At 37.0% G+C, this 22,171-nt stretch overlaps 3 protein-coding genes across 4 annotated transcripts; all 3 read left to right on the top strand.

Moving 5' to 3' along the window:
• Positions 1 to 2,184: 2,184 nt before the first annotated feature.
• LOC109000724 lies at positions 2,185 to 2,619 on the top strand. The gene has a single exon (XM_018977697.1). The coding sequence runs from the start codon at positions 2,185 to 2,187 to the stop codon at positions 2,617 to 2,619; it is 435 nt and encodes a 144-aa protein (XP_018833242.1).
• A 2,545-nt stretch (positions 2,620 to 5,164) lies between these two features.
• Positions 5,165 to 13,909, top strand: LOC109001194. The gene is made up of 4 exons (XM_018978382.2): positions 5,165 to 5,878; positions 8,369 to 8,434; positions 10,080 to 10,151; positions 11,231 to 13,909. Exons 1-4 carry the CDS (start codon positions 5,869 to 5,871, stop codon positions 13,378 to 13,380), a joined length of 2,298 nt encoding a protein of 765 aa, XP_018833927.1. The 5' UTR covers positions 5,165 to 5,868; the 3' UTR covers positions 13,381 to 13,909.
• Positions 13,910 to 15,345: 1,436 nt separating this feature from the next.
• Positions 15,346 to 18,758, top strand: LOC118344715. 2 transcript variants are annotated; one of them, XR_004798451.1, is made up of 2 exons: positions 15,346 to 15,879; positions 18,346 to 18,758. XR_004798451.1 is itself a non-coding variant. In XM_035685877.1 (2 exons), exons 1-2 carry the CDS (start codon positions 15,616 to 15,618, stop codon positions 18,564 to 18,566), a joined length of 522 nt encoding a protein of 173 aa, XP_035541770.1. In that variant the 5' UTR covers positions 15,387 to 15,615; the 3' UTR covers positions 18,567 to 18,664. The 2 variants fall into 2 exon arrangements, 1 of the variants encoding a protein (XP_035541770.1); XM_035685877.1 differs by having other exon boundaries at positions 15,387 to 15,916; positions 18,346 to 18,664.
• The last annotated feature ends 3,413 nt before the right edge of the window (positions 18,759 to 22,171 follow it).

Raw genomic sequence — 22,171 nt, 5'->3', positions numbered from 1 at the left:
TTGCTTACAAAGCTACCATGGCCACCATCACCAATCCACCATGCGAAGCTATCGTCCCATGATGCCAGTAACCTCAAGCAAGTATCTTTGTCTCTCTTATTCTCTCTCTTTCCGTCAACATTAATATTCTAACCATGCTTAACTTTATATTTACAAGGGAATAGGATCTTGGAATTGTAATAACTTTTTCATGCTGCAATTTCTGAAAAAGCTTTTAGCAAAGTCAAGTGGTGGAATGGGTATTGTGGCAGCGTCGTTTCTATTAAAAAGAAAAAAGAAAGGATGAAGTCAACATCTACTATTTTCAAACCAGTGTAGAGACTTGGACAAAAGTACATTTATCTTCTCGAACTCCTGCCTTCCACCATGCGGCCACTGTCCACCATGAACCTGCCAATCTTAGGTAAATTGCTCTCTCTCCCTCTGTCTCTTGTTGCTAATGTCCACCAAAATATGTTGCCATTGTTTACAAAGTTGCTACGACCACCATCACTAATCCATTGTGCGAAGCACCATCCCACAGTGCCAGCAACCTCAAAGACCTATGCAGAAGATCTCCATGCAGCTAGCTTGGGGGTGATCACTTTGCCTCTCCGTGGTGCTTTTTGGGTACGAGCATTGCTCACGTGGGTGGCGAGCACTCTCGCTCATCAAACACTTTTACTCCCACGTTCTCGCTTGGGTAGAGAGCACTTTCGACTTCACGATGCTCACCTAGGGGCAAACACTTTAACTCCTGTGGTGTTGGCATCGGGTGTGACACTTTAGCTCTCCTCTGTGTTTGCTTAATGGGCAAGCACTTGAGTCTTTGCATTTAGCTCTTGGTGGTGCTTGCCTGGGACCAAGCACTTTTACTCTTTGGTGCTCACTCGAGGGCGATCTTTTTTGCTCTCATGATGCTCACTGGGGTTGAAAACTTTGCCTCTTTGTGGTGCTCACTGGGGAACGAGCGTTGTTGCTACTTTTACTCACCTAGGTGCTCCTTTGCATTGAGAGGAGGGGCGAGCACCTTATGAGCAGAACCGCTTACAACAATGGTGAGCATCATAGAAAGGCAAAGTGCTTGCCTCTAGGTGAGCACTGAGAGAGCAAAAAAGTTGGGCAAGCACTTGTCTCTCCGCAGTGCTCACTTTATGGGAGAGCACTTGGCTCTTCACAGTGCTTGCCTAATGGATGATTATTTTGGTTCTCTATGGCACTCGGCCCCTAGGCAAAAGAGATCCTTGACTAGTAATAGTGCTCACCCATTCCCCAAAAGGAGCGTCCAGGTGAGCAAAAGTACTTGTCTCCCACGCGAACAATTGCTCCCTAGACGAGCACCGAGGCCAGCTAAAGTTCTTGCCCCCGAGCAAGCACTATGGAAAGCATAGTACTTGCCACCTCGAATATGGAGAGTCATGCACATGCCTTGCATGTGTTGTTCTCAGTAGTTTTGCTAAAATACCCTCGTTTTAAGACATAGTTGTGCGAATAAGTTATAAAAAAGGTTGTGTGTCACTCATAGTGAACATAGCTGCATAGAAAACATGTTAGACTCGACGGAAGCAACACAACCTAGAAGAATCAATTGAAGATCAAACAAACCCTTCTGAATTTTGCTTAGCTGCACAGAAAACATGTTAGCCTTTTCACTATGCGCAGAAAACATGCGTATAGCAACCAGCAAAGTTGTGACAATTTTTATGGAAGTGTCTTAATAATATTCTTCCTATAAAAGATAACCTTTTCAGGAAGAACATTATGGAAAACAACTTATGTCCAATTTGTATATGTGAAGTGGAAACACTAGTGCATGTGATGTGGGACTGCCCTGCTACAACAGACGTTTGGGGAGATGGATCCAGTTCTTTCTACAAATGGAAGAGATATTATACTGACTTTAAGCTGTTGTGGATTGAGATGAGGAACAAGCTGAGTAAAGAGAGGTTGGAGATGGCATCAACCACATGGTATCAGCTATGGAATAGGAGAAATGCTCTCATTTTTAAAAACAAGTTTATGCATCCTGGTATTCTGGCGAGGCAAGTTTAGGATGAACTATCTCTATTTAAGGAAACCAATAAGATCAGTTCAAAGAGTGCAGTAGATTCTATTGAGAGAGGTTCTGACCTGAAGTGGAAGCCGCCTACTTGGCCTTATGTCAAAGTGAACTTTGATGCAACCTTTCAAAAAGAATAGGGAAGGATGGGTTTGGGTGTTATCATCAGAGATTCAATCGGCAGTGTACAAGCGGTGGTGACAGGCCCAAAGGATCATATCTCCTCAGCTGCCCAAGCTGAAAGTGTTATTCTTCTTAGAGCTATGGATCTTTGCACAGAGCTTGGCTTCAACCAAGTTTGTTTTGAAGGGGATGCTAAGGCAATAGTAGATGCAGTAAACTCCAAAGGTGAAGACAACTCGTGGATTGGCCAAATGATAAAGGATATGCAACTGTTAATGAGAAGGAATCAAGCTTGGAGTCTGAGGTTTGTTCAAATGACAGTAAACAGAGTTGCTCATATGGTAGCCAAATTAGCAATTAGGGATAGCTGTGAAAAGGCTTGGCTTAAGGATGGCCCTCCTGGGGTCTTGAATGTAGCACTGGGAGAAGAAGTCTTGTGTGTATTGTTACATGTTTAATGAATTAGTTTCTCCTTTCAAAAAAGTTGTGACAATTTAGACGCACTATACAATACCATCCACTTGCACAAGTGACAGGAACAAGAGGTATCACTGGAAGAGCAAATGTCACGTCCAATATCTTAGGCTTCCTTTGGTAGTAATATTTTATCATTTCTTTTAACTTATTTTTTATTATTTTTCACTACTATTTAATATTTTAATAATTATTTTTTTATTACTATTCATAGAATATCTGAGATCACTTCACTATCTAAATACAACCTTAGTATTTTTTATTCCACATATATTTAGAAATGGTCTCACTGGATGTCATTTTTAGTCTGGTTTGAATAGTGAGTTAAGATGAAATGAGTTAAAAATAATTTGAGTTAAAATATTTTATGGAATTTTAGGAAATGAGAGAGAAAAAGTTAAATAAAAATATTATAAAATTAAAATATTATTAGAATATAATTTTTTAATATAATTTTTATTTTGAGATTTAAAAATGTTTAATTATTTTTTATGTTTTGTTTGAAAGTTTGGAAAATATATAATAATTAGATAATAATTAAATGAAAAAGTTAAAAATTTAAAATTAAAAAGAGTTTGTATTTTTTAAGTTTAGATATTAAGATGAGATATAATGAGATGATATAAGATGTGATGAGATTGAAGTATTTCTCTATTCAAACCAGGCGGTTTTGATTATTAAAATGGTCCATTTAGTTTAAGTTTTAGACAAATTAATCTCTAAAATCAAAGAGGAGATCAATCAGGAATACATTCAAAGTTGGCATCCACGGACGATTTGATGATTAGTGAATGCGGCATTCGCAAGCCTATGTTTCAATCGATCATGCGGACTGACATATGATTAAAGAAAGTCTTTTGATTTGGGTCAAATTATTATGGTTGGCGTTGTGCTCGACAGTTTTGGACCGTCATTAACACAGCCCGCACTCCTATATTATTATTATTGTTATTATCATTCATTTCTTGCAGTATGGGGTGGGGGGCTACTTTGTTCTAGTTTAATATGCAAAGCAACAGACATCCTGTTGAAGCTCTCAAATGAAATTTACTAACTTTTTTTATTTTTAATAAAAAAAAAAAATTATTAAAAATATGATCCGATTCTTCAGATGAAAAATTTGAATTTAAAACTCTCACTCCTGTTATATATATATATATAAATTAATTTATTAAAATAGGAGAATTTAATAATTTATTGAGGGATATGCCACCAAATTGTGAGTTGGTGGCTGTCCCTTGCGTAATTAAATACGGATGTAGGTTTTAATTCCGACAAGAGAGTTGTCTTCCAAAGCAATCTTGTATTCTTCTTTTGCTAATCAACAATATTTTCACTGCAATCAAATGGTTATGATCGAATTTGTGAGTATCTTCAACTTTAATTCCAGTCCAGGACATTTATGATCAGAATTATCATTTAAATATACTAATAATTTATCTTGAGGGTGTTAAATGAACTTCACCAATCCTTTGAAAATAAAAAATAATCAAGTGTTTTTCTCATCATAAAAAGCAGAGAATATCTCATCAGATGTCACTGTATCGATTGATGGTAATAGGGACCAACTATGTGGAAAGATTAGCTGGAGGTATGCCCCCGTGTAATTGACTATTTACCTTTTTTCCATTTATTTAATAGTGCAACATTGAATTCATTTTTACTTTTTTCTTTCCTAAATAAATCTCTAAAATCAGCATCCCATTATACGTTGAAAATTGATTGCTCGAACTGTTTCGCCGGCCAATACAGTGATCACACGGTTGACTGGAGTGTAAACAAAACATCTTCAAAAAGAGTCCAGCTAATCTGGAGGGTGACGCTCAATTTGTTATAACAGTCAGAAGATGAGGCTAGCTTTAATCACTGATGAGATCCGTCTAAATTTACAATCTCAAAAAGATTCATCATCACAAAATCGATATCCACATTTTATGACGCAATGGGCAGTAATCAATTTAATCTTTGGTTGCATATCTTTAGATAACCTTCATAGGTATATTTTATATATTGATAGTGGTTAAGAACCTTCATGAGATATTATGTATCTCTGTAATATTATTTCCATCTATAATATACATGCTTGATTAGAAAAAAAAAAAAAAAAAACGCACTGCTGACTGCACAGACAAACTGGGATTCTTGCATAACAAATAATAAAATCTGTGAGAAAACTTTGCTTTATCTCCACACAGGTACGAGGACTTCAAAGTTCACAGTATGGGTGAATTCAGATGAAGCATGAAGGAGATGGACTGTAAAAACAGACATCTTTAGTAGTAATTCCTTAAAAAACAAATAGCCATGGCAAATGAGATATGGAGACTGGAGTGTAACCATAGTACAACTGTACAAGGCAATTAGAGATTTCTAATTTATTGCTGCCGCTTAAATAATGGACTCATGAAAAGTGAGAGCTCCGATACTATATATGACTCTTATAGTAAAATTCTATTTGGAATTCAATGTATATAAAACACATCTTTTATTTTATTCATCAATCACAAGACATGCTCTACTCAGCCACTATGTCCTCAGGCAGCTTTCCCACGCCGGCTGCCCATTTCTCCCCTCGTGGAAACTCCCTCCGCCTTGGGCCTACGTGGTGGGTTGGGCTTACGTGTCCTGTTTTGTTCTATCAGGGGCCACATATAGTGCACGTTCGACAGGATGGGGAGTGTGGAGTGACACAATGAGTAATGGAAACATCATTGTCAATGGGACTGACTGCCAAGAAGAGATGTGGGGACCGACAAAGCTCACTCGCGGACCACTGTCTCTACGGCTTGGATTTCTCTCTTTTTCATTCGCACTCAGCCTTTCATTGCTTTGTTGCTAGTACTTGTTATGTTTGGATGTTTTTTGTTGCCTAGGCTTTAAAAAGGAGTAGTGTTTTTCGCTCTTCACCTCTAGCTGCTTCCCTGCCAACCAACGCAATACAACAGCAACGAGAGCCATGACAATAAGCTAGCTTCAACGAGAATCCCATTTTCAATTTCAAGTTTTCAACTTTTGAGAAAAACAAGAGGTTCAAGATCTCTCATTTACCTGAGTTCCCTCTCATTGGCCACATTTTTCCACTGCTTGTGGCGTATCAATGATGGTCCATATCATCATTTATTGACATTTCAATATCTGGGTTGAAGAATGCCTGTTTTGAAGTTCTCAGGGATCCGCGGATTAATTAGTTCTTGCAATAATTTTTCTGCTTTTGGGTATTGTGGGTCTTCGAGATGGAATTCGGTGAGTAATGTTTGAAATAATTTACCAAATTACAAATTGCTCTCTGTGTTGGCCTCTCGTAGTATTTGTCGAGCCAGTAGTGTATGATTTAAATGAAAACAGAATGTTGAAACTGAGAATCTCTGCATCTTCTAAAAAAAACAAGAATGGTATCTTTTTCTTTTTGTTTTATTTTTGCTTTTAAGCTTATAACGTGTCATGTCTTCTGAGTTGTGCTTCGTTGAAAACTTACAATGTTGTGGGGATCAGTCATACTCACATGTGAGAAAATCCTCTTTCCCTTAGAGGGTATAATGGTCATTAGGTCTACAGGCAGATTGATAAACTCAGCATTGACTGATCGAATCGGTATGTATCTTCCTTATAACTATAATCTCCCTTGAGGGAATAGTGGCATCTAGCTTGTAGTGTTTGTTTCTTTTTCAATGAATCTTATTGTTCATTGGCTACACATTACCCTCATACTCAGAATCCTCTGTTTCCATAACTTCCAGGGTTAATTGCCTGTTTTGGGGACATGGCCATTTTCAAAAAGGCAATGCCATGAGCAATAACCATGCTGGTTAAAATGTCTCAATCAAATTTTCTCGAGTGGACAGTAGTATAGGCAGGCCATGACAAACTTTGCATACCATGTGAGTCCATGAATTACATCCAATCTAGCACTGAATCACTCAAGACAGAATGGAAGTCCATTTAACTCGTAGGTACCGTCCAATTGGATTCACTGCATAATTAGTACTCCATTTCCTTCCTCTCACCCAATCTGTGGTATAACCACCAATCAGTAGTTGGTGGACATATAGACTGTTATTCAGTAGCAATTAGTTTTACTTTAAAGTGTAGTTAAGGCATTTTACTTTTGTGAGATTCTGGATTGAATGATTCTATCTGTATTATGGTGATTGTGTGTGTATAATGGTGCAAACTAAATGATATTTATGAGGATGATAATGGAATTCTCACTTCATTGAAAATACATAGACCATGAGATGAGGATTATCTCCATTTTACTTGAAACGAATAGTGTCCATTTATTGCAAAACATGAGGGATCTTGGTCATTGTGTTTCTAAGAGGAACTAGATTAACATTGAAATGGCTAAAATACCCACATTTTGCACTAGAATAATGGATTCGACTCATGTCAAATGAAATGGAAAAGACCCTATTCCATAGTAACATCTGTAGAGTGCAAACAATAATCATGTCAAAAGTGGTACCTTTTTGCCACCAAAATTTTGTTCCTATGTTTGGCATTCACTTGGTGCTTACAACATGTCACCCCATGGAGGGGAGGGTACTGTAACGCCCCAATGAAATGCCTAAATCATATGACCTATACTCCAAAAAGATTAGTCAATGATACAATTGGAGCCCTATTGGAAAATTATAAAGAGCAAGAATTCCTTATTCCTAAGCAATGTGGGATCCATACACCACTTACCTTTGCTTATCATATAGGGTATCACAATCTCCCCCATTAAATGCCCGACATCCTCATCGGGCCTGTCCATCGTAGGTGACACGACTCAAGTCCCACATTTTTGGTTGAGATAAGCTTTGATACTATTTCTAATGCCCCAATAGAAGGCCAAAACCACATGGCTATACTCCAAAAGGATTAGTCAATGATATAATTGGAGCCCCATTGAAACCTTATCAAGAGTAAGAACTTCTCCTTCCCAAACAATGTGGGATTCATACACCACCTACCCTCACTTATCATATGGGGTATCACAGGTACCTTCCACCCTTGCGGGATGGTGGTTTCCACTTTATTGGTCCCCTCTCCACCTAGGGTCCTAGACCCTAGCAAGGTGGCCACGTGCTACCCCGTCTCCACTCTAGGGCGTCCCCTCAATTTTTAGTTGAAGTCTACCCAATAGTATACACCCCAAAGCAAAATCTATATAAAGCCATGCTAATCAGAAGCTCATGCTTGCAATCATTAGAGCTGCTCTGAAATTTAGCTGCCATGGTGATTGGATATTTCCATCATGCAGATCCATATCAGCTTATTCAAGTTTGTTGTTTTCTCTTTTTTGGCTCTTGCGTGAAATGAGGACAATATATTTTTTTTGATGTTGGGGAACCTCTCAAAAGCAAGGCTCTTTGGACCCACCCCTGCAGAGTAAACCTCGGTCCCGTGCACTGCACGCTCGGAAGTTTCCCTACACGAAACTGGTTGAATCGCTGGCTTTTCACAAGGGGGTGTGGCCCCAAAAGATTGTTTGCACCCATGAGGTGTCGAATCTTGGACCTTGAAGGGAGTGATACTCCAAGACCAAGGCCTTTACCACTTAGGATTAACCGAGGGCAATATTTGACCTTTGATTCTTACATTAGTATTGCATGTAGATCAGAGAAATTATTTTTCTAGTTTATCCTGCCATATATGGTATCTCTTCATTTAGAATGTTGATATATTTCTGAATTTTAGATCATGTCATGGATTATTATTACAACCTTTACAATTAACTTGACTCAGGTTCTCAACAAAATGATTTCCACCTAGAACAGCTTGTGGATGGAAGTTTCAAGAATTTCATATCTGGTCAGTACTGATTTCTATCATCTAATGTTACATGCATGCCTTTATGTTGCTTTCTATGTTCCAAGTTCTTAATGATTTGACAAGTTCCCTTGGAAGCCTTTGTTGTGATTTTTTTAATTGCCTTCCAATTTTACTCTAGATTGTGGTTGTTGGACAAGTCTTTATACCACTGCTCATTCGATGAATGATTCCATTATTGAAAACAATTTGAACAGAAAGTTTGGGTCACTATTTTTGTCATTTGGAGCTCTACTGATGTTATGGAGGCTTTTGAATTTGGTCCACTTCAAGGGCAATCTCAAATCAACTAAACTTTGGTCCCTTTGAAAAGTATCTAGATGCTTTCTTACAAGGTTATAGATATGAGAAATGCTTTAGCCATAAAGAGATCCCACAAAAATAAATCTACAAAATGACATGGCTTCATATGATATCTTAGATTTACTTTACATTAAGCCCTGATTTGGATAGTGAGTTGAGATGAGATGGGATGAAGTTGAATAAAATATTGTTAGCATATAATTTTTTAATATTATTTTTGTTTTGGGATTTGAAAAAGTTGAATTGTTTATTGTATTTTGTTTGGAAGTTTGGGAAAGTTGTAATGATTAGATGAGATGAGATGAGATAATTTCACTAAACAAACCAGGCCTAAAAGTAGTTTTACAATTTCAGTGATGTACACAACTCTTACATGTATAAAAAAATTCTAATTTTTCAAGTTTGGGAATCCCTTAGACATCTAGCTTTTCTCAAATATTATGATGTTAGTTCCCAATAATTATCAACAATCTACATCCAAAGGCAACATTTTGCCTGTTTTGAAGTTCTTCCATGGTTTGCTTCATTTTTCGCTCTTCTTAAAGTTGAATTACATATACGTTTTGGCCATGGAAACTTTCTCTATCCAATCATCATATTGAAGCAAAACAATAAGAAGCTTGTATAATTTTAGAGTTAAAGAACATAGAAATTTAATAATATGATCCAGATTGGACATGCTTTCATCCAGTTTGTCTTTCTTTTTGCCTCAGTTCTGATTCTCTTTTCTATTGTGATGACACGTGAATATCTAATTAACAACAGGGGATAAGCGCATCAAAGAGGTTGATCATTTTCTTGATACTTGAATGTGAATCTAGATTGACTAATACAGGGTTAAGTTCAGCATTATTCTTAAACCCAAATTCTACTAATTTGGCAATTGGCAGGGAACATAACCAACACGTTTAATCAAATATTGTTACTCTAGTGACAATAGAATGCAATGCTACTGCAAGAGCTACCAATTACTAAGCTTAAAGCTTAGCCTAAATGTTTTGTTTAACCATATAGTTTTTGTATTTTGTTTTTAAGCCTCATATATTGATCTTCAAGCATCTGTGTTGCCTAGAGCTGCAATATATTTTTTGTTGTTTTCACTTCTTTTGACCAGTTAAAATATAAAATCACTGAATATCTTGTTTTTGAGATGTTTTTTGTGTTCTATTCTTCACTTAAATGCTGTTTTTTATTGGAGTTTCAAGTTCACATCTGCCTTTGCTAAATCTAAGGGATAATGAATTGTTTAGTCAGCCTGAACTTCATTTATATAACATATTTCAAACTTGAGTTTTATGCACATTATACCAATATTCTGGCTCAGGTTTTTCTCACGATGATATGGACTTATCTCTTGGGCAAAGCTTGGATGGAAGTTTCAGGAAGTCTAACTCTGGTTTGCAATACTGGCTTACTTTGTATCCTTTTCCTGTTAATTAATCAGTAGTTAGCTACTTAAAAAAAATATGAAAATTAGTTTGTACTCGGCTTTGTCCATTTTATCTCATATGAGATGTTGTGCTATTGGTTGATTTCAACTTATGGATTAAGATGATTGTCCCATACCATAATTGTTGATATGTTATTTTGTCATTGTTTAAACATCTTAAGTTCTACTATTTAAAAGTTAGACTTAGGATTGACGTACAAGTAGGATATTGGGTGAGAATATGGTTTTAGACGGAACATCCACTTGATGGAATGGAGGTGATGTGTTGGAAAATGTAGAGTCAGAAGTTTGTTATTAGGTGTTGCAGTGTGTTGGAGTGGGCTTTTTCCTTGGAGAGCAATTGATGTGATGGTTTACCTTTGATGGAGACATACTTTCTTGTTGTTCTATAATTAGTGAAGGGAATATCGTAAGTTAACTACAATACATTCCATCCTCTGGTTTAAAACTGATGTGCAGCTGGGAATTGACATGTTCAAAACAAAATGATAATAATGAAAGATTATTGGGAAGTGAGTTATTTGAGATTCACGAGTGCCAAATTGAAATGTGCAAAGTTAAGCAATCACGAGAAGTTAGAGTTCATGCAAACAAGGTATAAAATTACAGAAAGATGAGGAAGCCATCTGTTAACACAACACAAGCACTGGGACACATCCACATACAGACACAAGCACATTCCTACAAGGGCATAATGGTCCTCTCAAAATTTCTCTTCATTTCCCATGCCTGTCTTCTTTCTGGGAAGAAAATTTGTCTATTTTAAATTTCTATAGTGTGACTTAGATATTAACTTGTATTCCTGTTATGTTGCAATGATACTACCACAAAAACTCCCCAGGTTTTGAAGTTTTTATGATAATTCCTTATCTACTTATGTCATTAGTATTGATTTTTTGGTTCTAACATCAATTTTCTCACTTATGAAGAAAAGCTCGCTTATGAAAACATCACTTTTCTCTGTTACTGCTCTAAGAAATGCATCTAATAGAAATGACTAATGCATGGGCGATTATGGGATGCAGCTATCTCTGCTCACAGTCTTTCTGGAACTTCAGCTTCAAGCAAGTTCTTTTCTACTTCCAGAAAATTGTTCAAAGGGCTAAAGGAATATGGAAGGAAACTCACCAACCTGGAACGTTTCACACAGAGTCTTGAGGATTGGGTTCTAGAGAATTCATGTGCAGATTTAGCCAACGAGGAGCAGCATTTCAGTTCTCCCTTTCTGGTTGATGAATTGCACAAGCTTGATTTAGCATTGGAGGGGGTGCTATTTCAGCAGTTGTACCGTATGCCCTGCTCACGTTCTCTACTAGCTGATGAGCTTAAAGAAGATGAGTATCTTGCACTAGAAGACTTCCTTCATGTTGTGGCAAATGGCTTGTGGCGTACTTTTTGGCATAGAACTGGGCCATTTCCATTCTTTGTATCTTGTCCCCGACATCCTGGATCTAAGTTTTATAGTGTAGAAAAGTCAATATCAAGAGGAAGGCTTAAAGAGCTATGTGGTGTAGCTTTGTTGTCGAAACCTCGGGGTGAGTTGCAACTTCACTGGGACCAAGTGATGGAGTTTGTATTATTTAAGCGAGATATATTGTCAGAAAATGAGTTGAAAATTTCTGCTGGCACAATTTGTGAAGCTCTATTTTATGGTTTTCATATACTTGTTTCTAGGAGTTTGAGCAAGATCAGTACTGTCAGCAGTGATTCTGTTTTCCTTCTGGTTCTAGACTCTAGATATGGAGGGGTGGTAAAATTTGGTGGTGATCTCAGCAAACTCGATTTAAACTCATCTAACCCATACCAGGCCATGGCTGAATGGATGAAAGCCCACGCTCAAGTTAGTGTTTCCTCAGTGGATCTGATGTGGAACAAATTAGGGAATGCGAATTGGGGAGACCTGGGTACCCTGCAAGTACTTTTGGCAACTTTTTACACCATAGTCCAGTGGAATGGACCACCAAGAAAGTCGATAGCCTCATTGGCCGCAGATCATAGCCTCCGCCTTCAGAAGCGTAGGATGGAGTGTTGCCTTGTTGAGAATCAATCTGCATTGGTTCCCTTCCAACAGGCTGGTCACCAACATGGAGAGATTGTTGAACTTGACCAGAATGATAATTCATTTCTCAGAAAGCAGGCATTGCGTTTGAAGCTTAAGAAGGGTGAGATATTGCTTTTGGATGATCAACGGCAGGGGCAGAAAAGTTTCCAAATACAGGAGTCTCTTGTAGTAGGGAACAATTTTCTATACAGCGCTGTTTCTCTTGATTATCCAACGAAGTTGTTGTGTTTATATGTAGGTGCCCATCCATCCAGACTTGAGCCATCTTGGGAGGATATGAGTCTGTGGTACAGTGTACAGAGGCAAACAAAAGTACTAAATATTTTGAAGCAACGGGGAATTTCAAGCAAATATTTGCCTGATATAATTGCCTCTGGCCGCATTTTGCATTCTGGTCCCTGTATGAAGCAGAGCCCAGGAGGGCGATGTGATCACCCATGGTGCGGGACTCCAATACTTGTGACATCTCCAGTTGGTGAGCCACTTTCATCTGTTATTGCTCGGGTTGGCCCATTCTCCTCCGAGGAAGCAATCCGCTGCTGCCGAGACTGCTTAGCTGCTCTAAGAAGCGCAGCTATGACCAGCGTCCAACATGGTGATATTTGTCCAGAAAACATAATTCTTGTTGACATGAAAGATGCAAGAAACAGTTTTTTGTATGTACCAATATCATGGGGACGTGCAGTTCTAGAAGACAGGGACAGCCCAGCAATAAATTTACAATTCTCATCATCTCACGCCCTTCAGCATGGGAAACTTTGTCCAGCATCTGATGCTGAAAGCCTGGTTTATCTCCTCTTTTTTATTTGTGGGGGAAGTATAGAACAGCAGGATTCTATTGAATCTGCTCTGCAATGGAGGGAAAGAAGCTGGTCAATGCGTTTGATTCAGCAGAAGCTTGGTGAGGTTTCAGCTCTCCTGAAGGCATTTGCGGATTATGTTGATAGTCTTTGTGGAACCCCATACCCACTTGACTATGATATATGGTTAAAAAGATTGAATAGAGCTGTGGATGGCTCAGATGATAGAGGTAAGATGATTGAAGCAGTAGCCATAACATTGAGACTAGAGGATGTTGCTGAGTCCTCAGGAACCACTGGAGGTGGTACTTAAGCTTAGTGCTGAGGCAGGGATGATCTTTGGATGTTTGCTTTTGTAGCTAAATTTGGTTTGGATTCAACCTCAGTTTCTTCAAGAGATTCTTGGGACGTCAAGATTTACGGTTTGATAACTTTTTCAGCAATAGGTCATATTGAAGTTAAGCTGATTGCAATTTGTCTGCTGGTTTTCTCTAATATGATTGCATTGTAAATTTACTTAAAACGGTGACATACACCAAATCTTGTCCTTTACTGGCCTTTTCATTTATGACTCCAAGGAGGACAACCCCAGACCTGAGAAATCCCATAAAGAAAGATTAGCCCAAGATTGACACCTCTTGATTATTTTCAGCAGGCATTATACTGGATTATTCATTCTGCTGATGGAAAGCAACATTTATATCTGCTTGGAGATCTTTTGTTTTTATTTCTTGTTGCATCTCCGTGGACATTCTCAAGTCTACCAATTTGTTCCAGTTTATGAGTTAAAAATATGCTACTCAATGTAAGGGATGATTGTTGTAAGATGTCAGGAAATTTAAGATGTGTTATTATTTTTTCTTTGATCCTTAGTAAATAGAGATGTTTGTCTAAATCAGAACTCTACTGATCAAGAACAAAATAAATAATGCAATCAAGTTATTAGCACCCTGTTTAAGCAATGGACCAAATCACTATACTAATATCAAGCAAAAGGCATTTTTCCCCTTTCGGGTAAGTGATGCAATGTTTGGGATTCGTAAACCTTAAGTCTCTGGATAAAAAAGAAGGATTCATCATTATCTTTAGATCTACCTATAATATCTTTTTTAGGTTGCAGTGTCTGGATTACCACATGTTATGCTAGTACAAATATCTGTTTCTTTTTTCATAAAGAAAAAGGAAAGACAAAAATAATCTGCATTCTTGGACTTATCATATGGTTCATTGCATTCATCATGGCCAACACCAACTGCTGGATATTTTATATTGTAAATGGATGATGCTACAGCCCCCGCTGGGAGCTCCCGCTGGGGTGTAGTGTTATTTTATATGTGTTTTATATAAGTAATTTTTTATATAGATCTTTTATTATTTTAAAATATTTTAAAAAAATAAAATAAATTTAAAACATTATTTAGAAAATGTTTTCTTAATCAGAAAGTAAAAAAATATATATTAAAAAATACTTTCTTAATCATGAAGTAAAATAAAAAATTATAAAAAATATTTTTAAAAAAATAAAATAAATTTAGAACATCATTAAAAATACTTCCTTAATTAGAAAGTAAAAAAAAATTCATTAAAATATACTTTCTTAATCACGAAGTAAAATAAAAAATCATAAAATATGATTTTTTTATTTTACTTCGTGATTAAGAAAGTATTTTTTAATAATATTTTAATTTTTTTTTATTTTTAAAAATTATTTAAAATTATTAAAAAAATCTATATAAAAAATAATTTAAAAAAAAAAACACATAAAAAATAGACTAATCTCCAGCGGGAGCTCCCAGCGGGAGATATAGCATTTCTCATTGTAAATTTCTCATTTCCAAGACAAATGATCGTGGCAAAGAGTAGGTTTATGACACGAAAATTGGTCGTGGAAAAAAATACTAGTCTTTTGCTACGAGATCACATTGGTGAGTATAACTTTGTGGGAAAACGACTTTTTGCCACGAAATAAAAGTTTCTTGCGGCGATTATAAGTCGCCGGAAATAAATTTAACAAAAATATGTCCCTTTCGTGGGTTATAAGTTTTGGCCACAAGGTTAATAGTTTTTTGCGGCGACATTATCTCGCCGCAAAAAATTAATACACGAATTTTTTTGGTCATGGGTTATTAGTTTTTTTTTTTACGAGAATTTTGATCTTTTTGCGGCGACGCCGGTCCGCCACAATTATACTAAGCATTTTAATTCATGTTATTAGTATTTGCGGCGGTGTTATAAACTTTTTCGACGATAATAACCCACCGCAAATACTAATAAAATTAAATCCCCCGCTCCTTTCTCCTCCCTCCCTTTTCTCCCGCCTCCCCCCAAAAACACCCGTGTGATACTCTGAGCCTCTCTTCTCTCTCTCTCTCTCTCTCTCCCTGGGACTGTCTAGCCTCTCCTCCTTGCTGTGCCTCTGCGAACGGCTCCCCTTGCCGTCGAGCCATCGTGGGTCTTCCCCTGCAGCCCCTCACCCTCTTGTCGATTCTCTCTCTTCCCTCTCCGTCTCGGATCCTAGCAGATCTGTGCACTTTTGCCGTCTCCAGCCATGGCCATCACCACCCTCAGCCGTCCTATGGTTCCGCCAGTCTCCAACCGTCGCTCCACCCTAGCTCCCACATCTCTCTTTTTCGCATGGTCTCTTTCGCTGGTCTCCACCGCACACCCCCACCGTTTTCTGATTATATTGGCCTTCCCCACCGCCGTGAGCCACCATCGCCGCCTCCAGCCAAGACGTAGCACCACCACGAGCAACCCATGGACGCAGCAGCACCTCCCGCACGCCTCCTTCGTTGTCCAGCCCTTAAGAATGGTAAAAATCCTACCTTTGCCGAAACAGAGAATTATAGGTATGGAAGTATTCATTGTGATGTGGTTTTATTAAAGGATACTCCCAACTCCGGGCAAAGTTGTTAATACTGGCATTGTTGTGGGTCTGAAGATCCCTTTGACCCTGGATGCACTGTGTCTCCTCATTCCTCCTATGATGTGTGTGCACATGCCTTTGATTCTTTACTGTTTTATTATCTTCACCTAAATGAGATTTATCTCATTCACTTTGAAAATAGCTCTTATATATCTAGAGGATGGGCGATAGCCCTGTCACCACTCCTCAAGTATTACTTTCGGTTCGAGATTCTATGGCTTTTGCACTGCACTGTCCAAGCATGGCGCACACAATATATTTAGCAGATTATACATACGAATACTGAGAGGCTTCTATGAAGGTGTGTGATCAATATTTATAACTCTTCTGGTTTTCATGGAAATATTCATGGAAATATTCATAGAAACTACGTTTGCTATTGTAATCAAGCATTGTTTGATTATTACATTCTAAAATCTTATTTTTTTCATTTGTTGTTCTTATGCAATTATCGGAGAAACCTTAACTTTTGTGTCCCCTGAAGGTCTAACATTTCTTTCCAATGGAGAATGGTAGGGAAGTTTTTGTTTTAAGTTTTCTGTACATGAAAATTCTTTATTGTCCCTTGCTGTATTTGTCCTATTGTTTTACTACTAAGCTTTTTATCTGATGCTAAAATCTTTTGAAGAATAGGAGTTTCTTGATCTAGATTGATGAAAATTCTTTGGGAGAATCATAAATTACCTCCCATTATCATTGTCAAATTGCTTTGAGCGTAAGATACTTCTCAAGGATATTTAGAACTTTCTGATGGAAGTATTAAAGTGGCGTGGGATATGTTGATGTTTTGGGGTAAGTCTAAAATCAAAGGATAGCTTTTACAAAGAAGCAGACTTCTTGAATACAACCATTCAGTAACATGCTGCTTATGTTTACCGTTTTATCCTAGAGAATTGGTATCTAGAAATGTGTCAGTGCATATCAAGACTGAAATGATTGCAGTTTTCTTATTTTCAATCAGATAAATCTTTTTCTAATGGCTTGCATTATGCTCATTCAATGTGCTGGCCTGTTTATTTCTTTATCTCTACTTTTACTGTAGATTTGTCTTTTCCACATAGGATACCTTTGTGCTTTGTTACAAAGATTGTAAGTGACCTGGAAGGTTCTGATTTATCCCTAAATTGATTTTTCAAGATGCAAGTTTGTTTAATAGATTTGGGGGACCCTGGTCTGGTTAGGTCTGGACCTCAGCCATGGTGTTTCATTTTCATAGTAATCATTAAAATCTTGAAGATGTTGTTAGTATGTCAAATGAAGCCTGAAGTAAATTTCACAAGGTAATTTTTGTTCCTGTGAGGGAATTGGGGAAAACCTCTGTAAGCTTCCACAGTTTCATATATAGGATACGGAAGAATTTCTTATACATGTAAAATGTTGATTTTGGCTCTCTGAGTTGAGAATAAAAGGTAGCTTAGCTCTTTTATACCATTATGGCCTCTAGATGGAATGCAAATGATCCTCTGTATTCACTTAGACTGAAGGTAAACCTATCTTGGACCTTTGAGTGGAATCTTTCTGCATTGGCATAATTTAAGAGGAGCTTTTTATATGTTTCTGGTTTCAACTTCTCACTCTAAGATTGTGATTGAAAAAAATGGTCTCCACCTTTCAAGCACTTCAAGCCACAAACGCTTTATCATAATATACGGATATGTAAAAATTGAAGACTGTCATACTCAACTTAGTATGTAGTGTTTTCCATGCTCCCTAGCTCCAGGAACTTTGCTTGGCTTTTTATTTACTCTTTAATAACTAATTATCAGCTAATTTCTCATTGTCTTTCTAATGCTACAAAGATGTTTGCTCGTGTTTGAACTTTGAAACACTATTGAATGCCGGTATGTGTCAATGCCAGTATGGTGCTTGTTGAGCCTTGACAGATAAGATAATTAAAAATGGATAGGATTGTCTAAGGTATCAATCGAAGGAGTGCAGCAACAGCCATCAGGATTCTGAGTGGACCTTTTGCATTGAAGAACTAGAAAGTTATCGAGGACTAGAAAGAGAGAGATATCAAGGGAATTGGCAACTATGAGTGATGTACTTTTATATGCCAGCTATCTTGCACTGGATGACCCATCACATTTAAAATTGGGAAGCCTTGCAAAGATATTAGTGGGACACTGCCAATAATATATCTTCGAGGCCTCGTTATTCAAAATGCAATGGACAAGGCTCACGTACCAAAATCACTACGCATTCCTGTATATCTTTTTTCATGTACAAGAATATTTATGTATCCATCTTTGTATGCACACTGGTGATTTTAGTAGGCATTTAAGTCTTATGTTAGTGTCTTTGGTTGAGTTTCATAGTTACTCATGTGAAACAACGATTTTCTGTATTCAGAATTACATGTGATGATGACGAAGAGCGAGGGAGTCGCAGAGTGTACAGGGGCTGCATGCGTTCTCCAACATGCAAGGGCTGCACTTCTTGTGTCTGTTTTGGATGTGAAATCTGTCGTTTCTCTGATTGCAGCTGCCAAACCTGCATCGACTTTACTAGGAATGCGAAGACTTGAGTCTCCAAAAGCATTATATTTTTCTTTTTTTATTTTTTTTTTCTGAAATTTCTTAGTATTTGCCGCAAATACAACTCGTGGCAAATACTTTGTTATTTGTGGGAAGTGATTATTTCCCGCTATAATAGTTCTTCGTAAATAAGTATTCTATGGAAAACACTTTTTGCATAATATGTTATGGGCAAACACTTTTTGCCACAACCTCTTCCCATGGGAAATGTGAAGAGTTTTTTTCTCACCATATTATACGAGACAATTGTGGTGGGAATTGCTTATTTCCAATAGAACTGATCATCCATAATAATTTTTCGCCATGATCGAATTGGTGGGTAAAACTTAAAAGATACATTTTTTGCCACGAAGGGAATTTATGGATATACTTGATTTTCCACAAACTTCTTCCATGGATAAAGACATTATTACTGACCACGAGTTGATGTTAGTGAACTTAGTTGCTACGAAATTAAAATGTTTTATCCACCGTTCATGTCGTGGCAAAAATGATGGTTTTTCCCATGAAATCAGAATTTGGTGGAAAAAGAATTTTTCTCCACCAGTTTTATTCCACGAGTCTCCCACAATACAAATTGGTGGGAAACATACAATTTCCCATGAAGTCTACACTTTTTTCGACCACAGTCCCTCCTGGGAAAAAATAAGATTTGTTGTAGTGTATGTCAGTATCTTCTAAAACTTGCAATCTTTCTGTAACACTCCTCAGGTATTTGATAAAAATACTCTAGGATAGCTCAATTCGAGGGGAGCAACTCCATCAAAGAAGAGAAAGAAAGATAGAGAATGAAGCATAAGTTTCTAGTGCAATTTCGATAGATTGCATCTGAGCAGGGAATGCTCATTACATAGTGATGTTCCATAATGGGCCTAGTTAGATTATAGGAAAATTAGATGGAAAGGGTTCAAATGTTACGAGCTGAGGCTCAATATCTATTACAACTCAAAATAAATAAATAAATAAATACTAATAACATAATAGGAAAATAAATGTTGGCCCATGACCTATGACCTTCTTGCCCAAAGCTCAGCTTCTTCCTTGGGCTGTGACACTTCCCATAATCTATAAAATTGACAGGTAAAAACTACTAGCATAAAATCCTTGGAAATCTTCATCTCCGGAGCAATGGCACAAACCCGTCTAGGGGCATACTATTGCAGAAAGTAGAGATGGGGTTGTACAACTTACGGCTAGTTCCTCTAACATCCTTTTCCATTCCATGATAATTGATAAGTTGGAATTATGTCTTCGCTAAATTGGAGGAGATCCAGACTTAATTTTATTGATTACACTCACTTGTGGTAGAACAATACCTTTTACATAAGGAAAAACTTGGGGCTACAAAGATAGAAAGATAAAACCCCAAAACCAAGTTCCTAAGAAGGAAAAGAAAAACATAAAAGGAAAGTACGACAAGACTAAGAAATAATCTAGAAAATTAGTGTCGAATAGATGGAAGACCTGCACAATCTAGAGAGAACAAAATAATTATATGTTTAGAGAGTTGAAGAAGAGAAGAAAATCTTACCGTGTATACGTCCCATTGCACCATAATTCGCTAGGCTGTCAGTAAGCACATTACCACCTTCTATGTAAACATGATTGATAGTAAAAGAGAAATAGATATTGAAATGTAAACTATCATCTCAAATATCAAAGTACTTCCAAAGGGGGCAGAGTCTTTATTAAGCCAATTAACAATAATAAGAGAATCAATCTCAACGTACAATTAGATTGAAAATACTCGATTCATAGCATAAAATTAAACCAATTCTTAGAACTGACAACTCAACAAAAGTGTTGGTACTTGTACCAAAAAATAAGAGAAACCTGCAATGATAGAATAGTTATGGGAACATAAAATACAACCATAACCATCATTCTCTGGATTACTTTTTGAAGCACCATTAATGTTCAGCTTGAGAGTGCCTGGAGGAGGTGGAATTCCTTTGACTAAAATATGGTGTTTGGTTACGAGGGATGTGTAAAAAGTTGAGAAGCTCAATGTTATCGTTACGAGTGATAACTTTTGGTTTTAGAAGAGGATTGAGCACTCAAAGCCACTTCTTAATCTTAACAACAACAGTAAGAGTTGAAGTGTCAAAGCCCTCAAGTATGGTTCATTATCATCAAGGGGGATACCATTATACCAAAGCTAGCTTCCCAACAAAAACTGAAATCTTGATGGGAAGAGCTTGATTCCAAACAAAAGTCAAGGCGTTGGTACTGTGAGGGAGATGACCCCTGAGAAAATTCCTAGTACTAGACTTGCCATCATGAGAGTGTTTCAAAATTCTAACATCATGACCTTGTTTGAACATGATACAGTATTCAATAACCTCGCTCATGAATCAGAGAGGTGTCATTTAAAGAAGAGATCGAGCATTGACATATTAATCCAACCAGGTGAACGTACAAACCTCTTTTACTTAGAATGCTTTGAGATCGACTTAAAATGATCTATGCTTATATATATATATATATATAATGAACATATATATAATGTACAGCTAGTACTTCCGGTTATGCTTTTGTTTTAGATTCTTACTTTTGTGGTGCAGTGAATTTAATTCAAAAACTAAATTATAATGATTTCTATTCTTCAAGGACTTAAATTTCGACCGAAAACGATGTTCTCATCTTTTTGATTAGCAAATGATAGAAATTTTAACTTGAATGTCGACTTCCATGCCAATGCATGGTTCATTATTACTAGGAAAAACGTTCAGTCTATTTTTTTATTTTTTTAAACTTTAGTTTTCTTTTGGAAAATGATATATCTTCTTCGAGGCCACAAAGGATGAAAACTACTTCTCTTTCAAAATAAAAATGGGCGGTTCGGATAATTGCCAGCTGGCTTATTACTAATTTGAAAGTAGAATTAATTATATTAACTTCTAAAAGAAATTGTTTGCTTTTTAAAATTTTAATACACGAGATACAGTTTGTTCGAAACCAAAAAAATTATATATAAAAGCTAGCAACGACAAGATGGCCGATCGAGGACCATAGAATTAACCGCCCTGCAAGTTGGGTCAACAATTACAAGTCGTTGTCGTAAATAATTTGATGGTAAGAGTGGTCCAAATGTGCAAGCTATGTACCACATGCACTCTTGTTCAGATATGTCGACATTCCAAAAGGGAGACTCGATCGGCACATGCATGCTGTACGTTCACCGATATGATCAGTCTAAAATGTTACATTAATCAACCATAATGCAATTCAAAAGGAAATAACTCTTAGACTTAGCTAGTCTTCATTCATGCAGTTGCTCATAATTATTCACAATATCATGCCTTTAAAAAGTATCGACCATCATCAGGAAAAAGATTGCCACACACACACACACATATATATATATATATATGTATATATATTATGATCAAGGTTTCTGCATTAATGACGATTCCCGTTTTGTTTGTGCTTAATTAGGAAGGTGGATAGATCGGTTTTCTACGCATATATATTGATCAACACTGGAATTCACTCATGTGTTAAGGTTTTTGGCTGAAGATCAAAATAGAAAAATACCATTCAACAGCTAGCTAGCTTGACAATATTACTCGACAACTTTGGGACCCACATTCTTTCTTCTTCCAGCTGGTCAAGGGTCAAGGGTCAAGGTGTGTGTTTGA

Source organism: Juglans regia, chromosome 15 (genome assembly GCF_001411555.2).
Source record: "Juglans regia cultivar Chandler chromosome 15, Walnut 2.0, whole genome shotgun sequence".
Taxonomy (NCBI): domain Eukaryota; kingdom Viridiplantae; phylum Streptophyta; class Magnoliopsida; order Fagales; family Juglandaceae; genus Juglans; species Juglans regia.
This window is presented reverse-complemented; position numbering and strand designations above follow the sequence as displayed.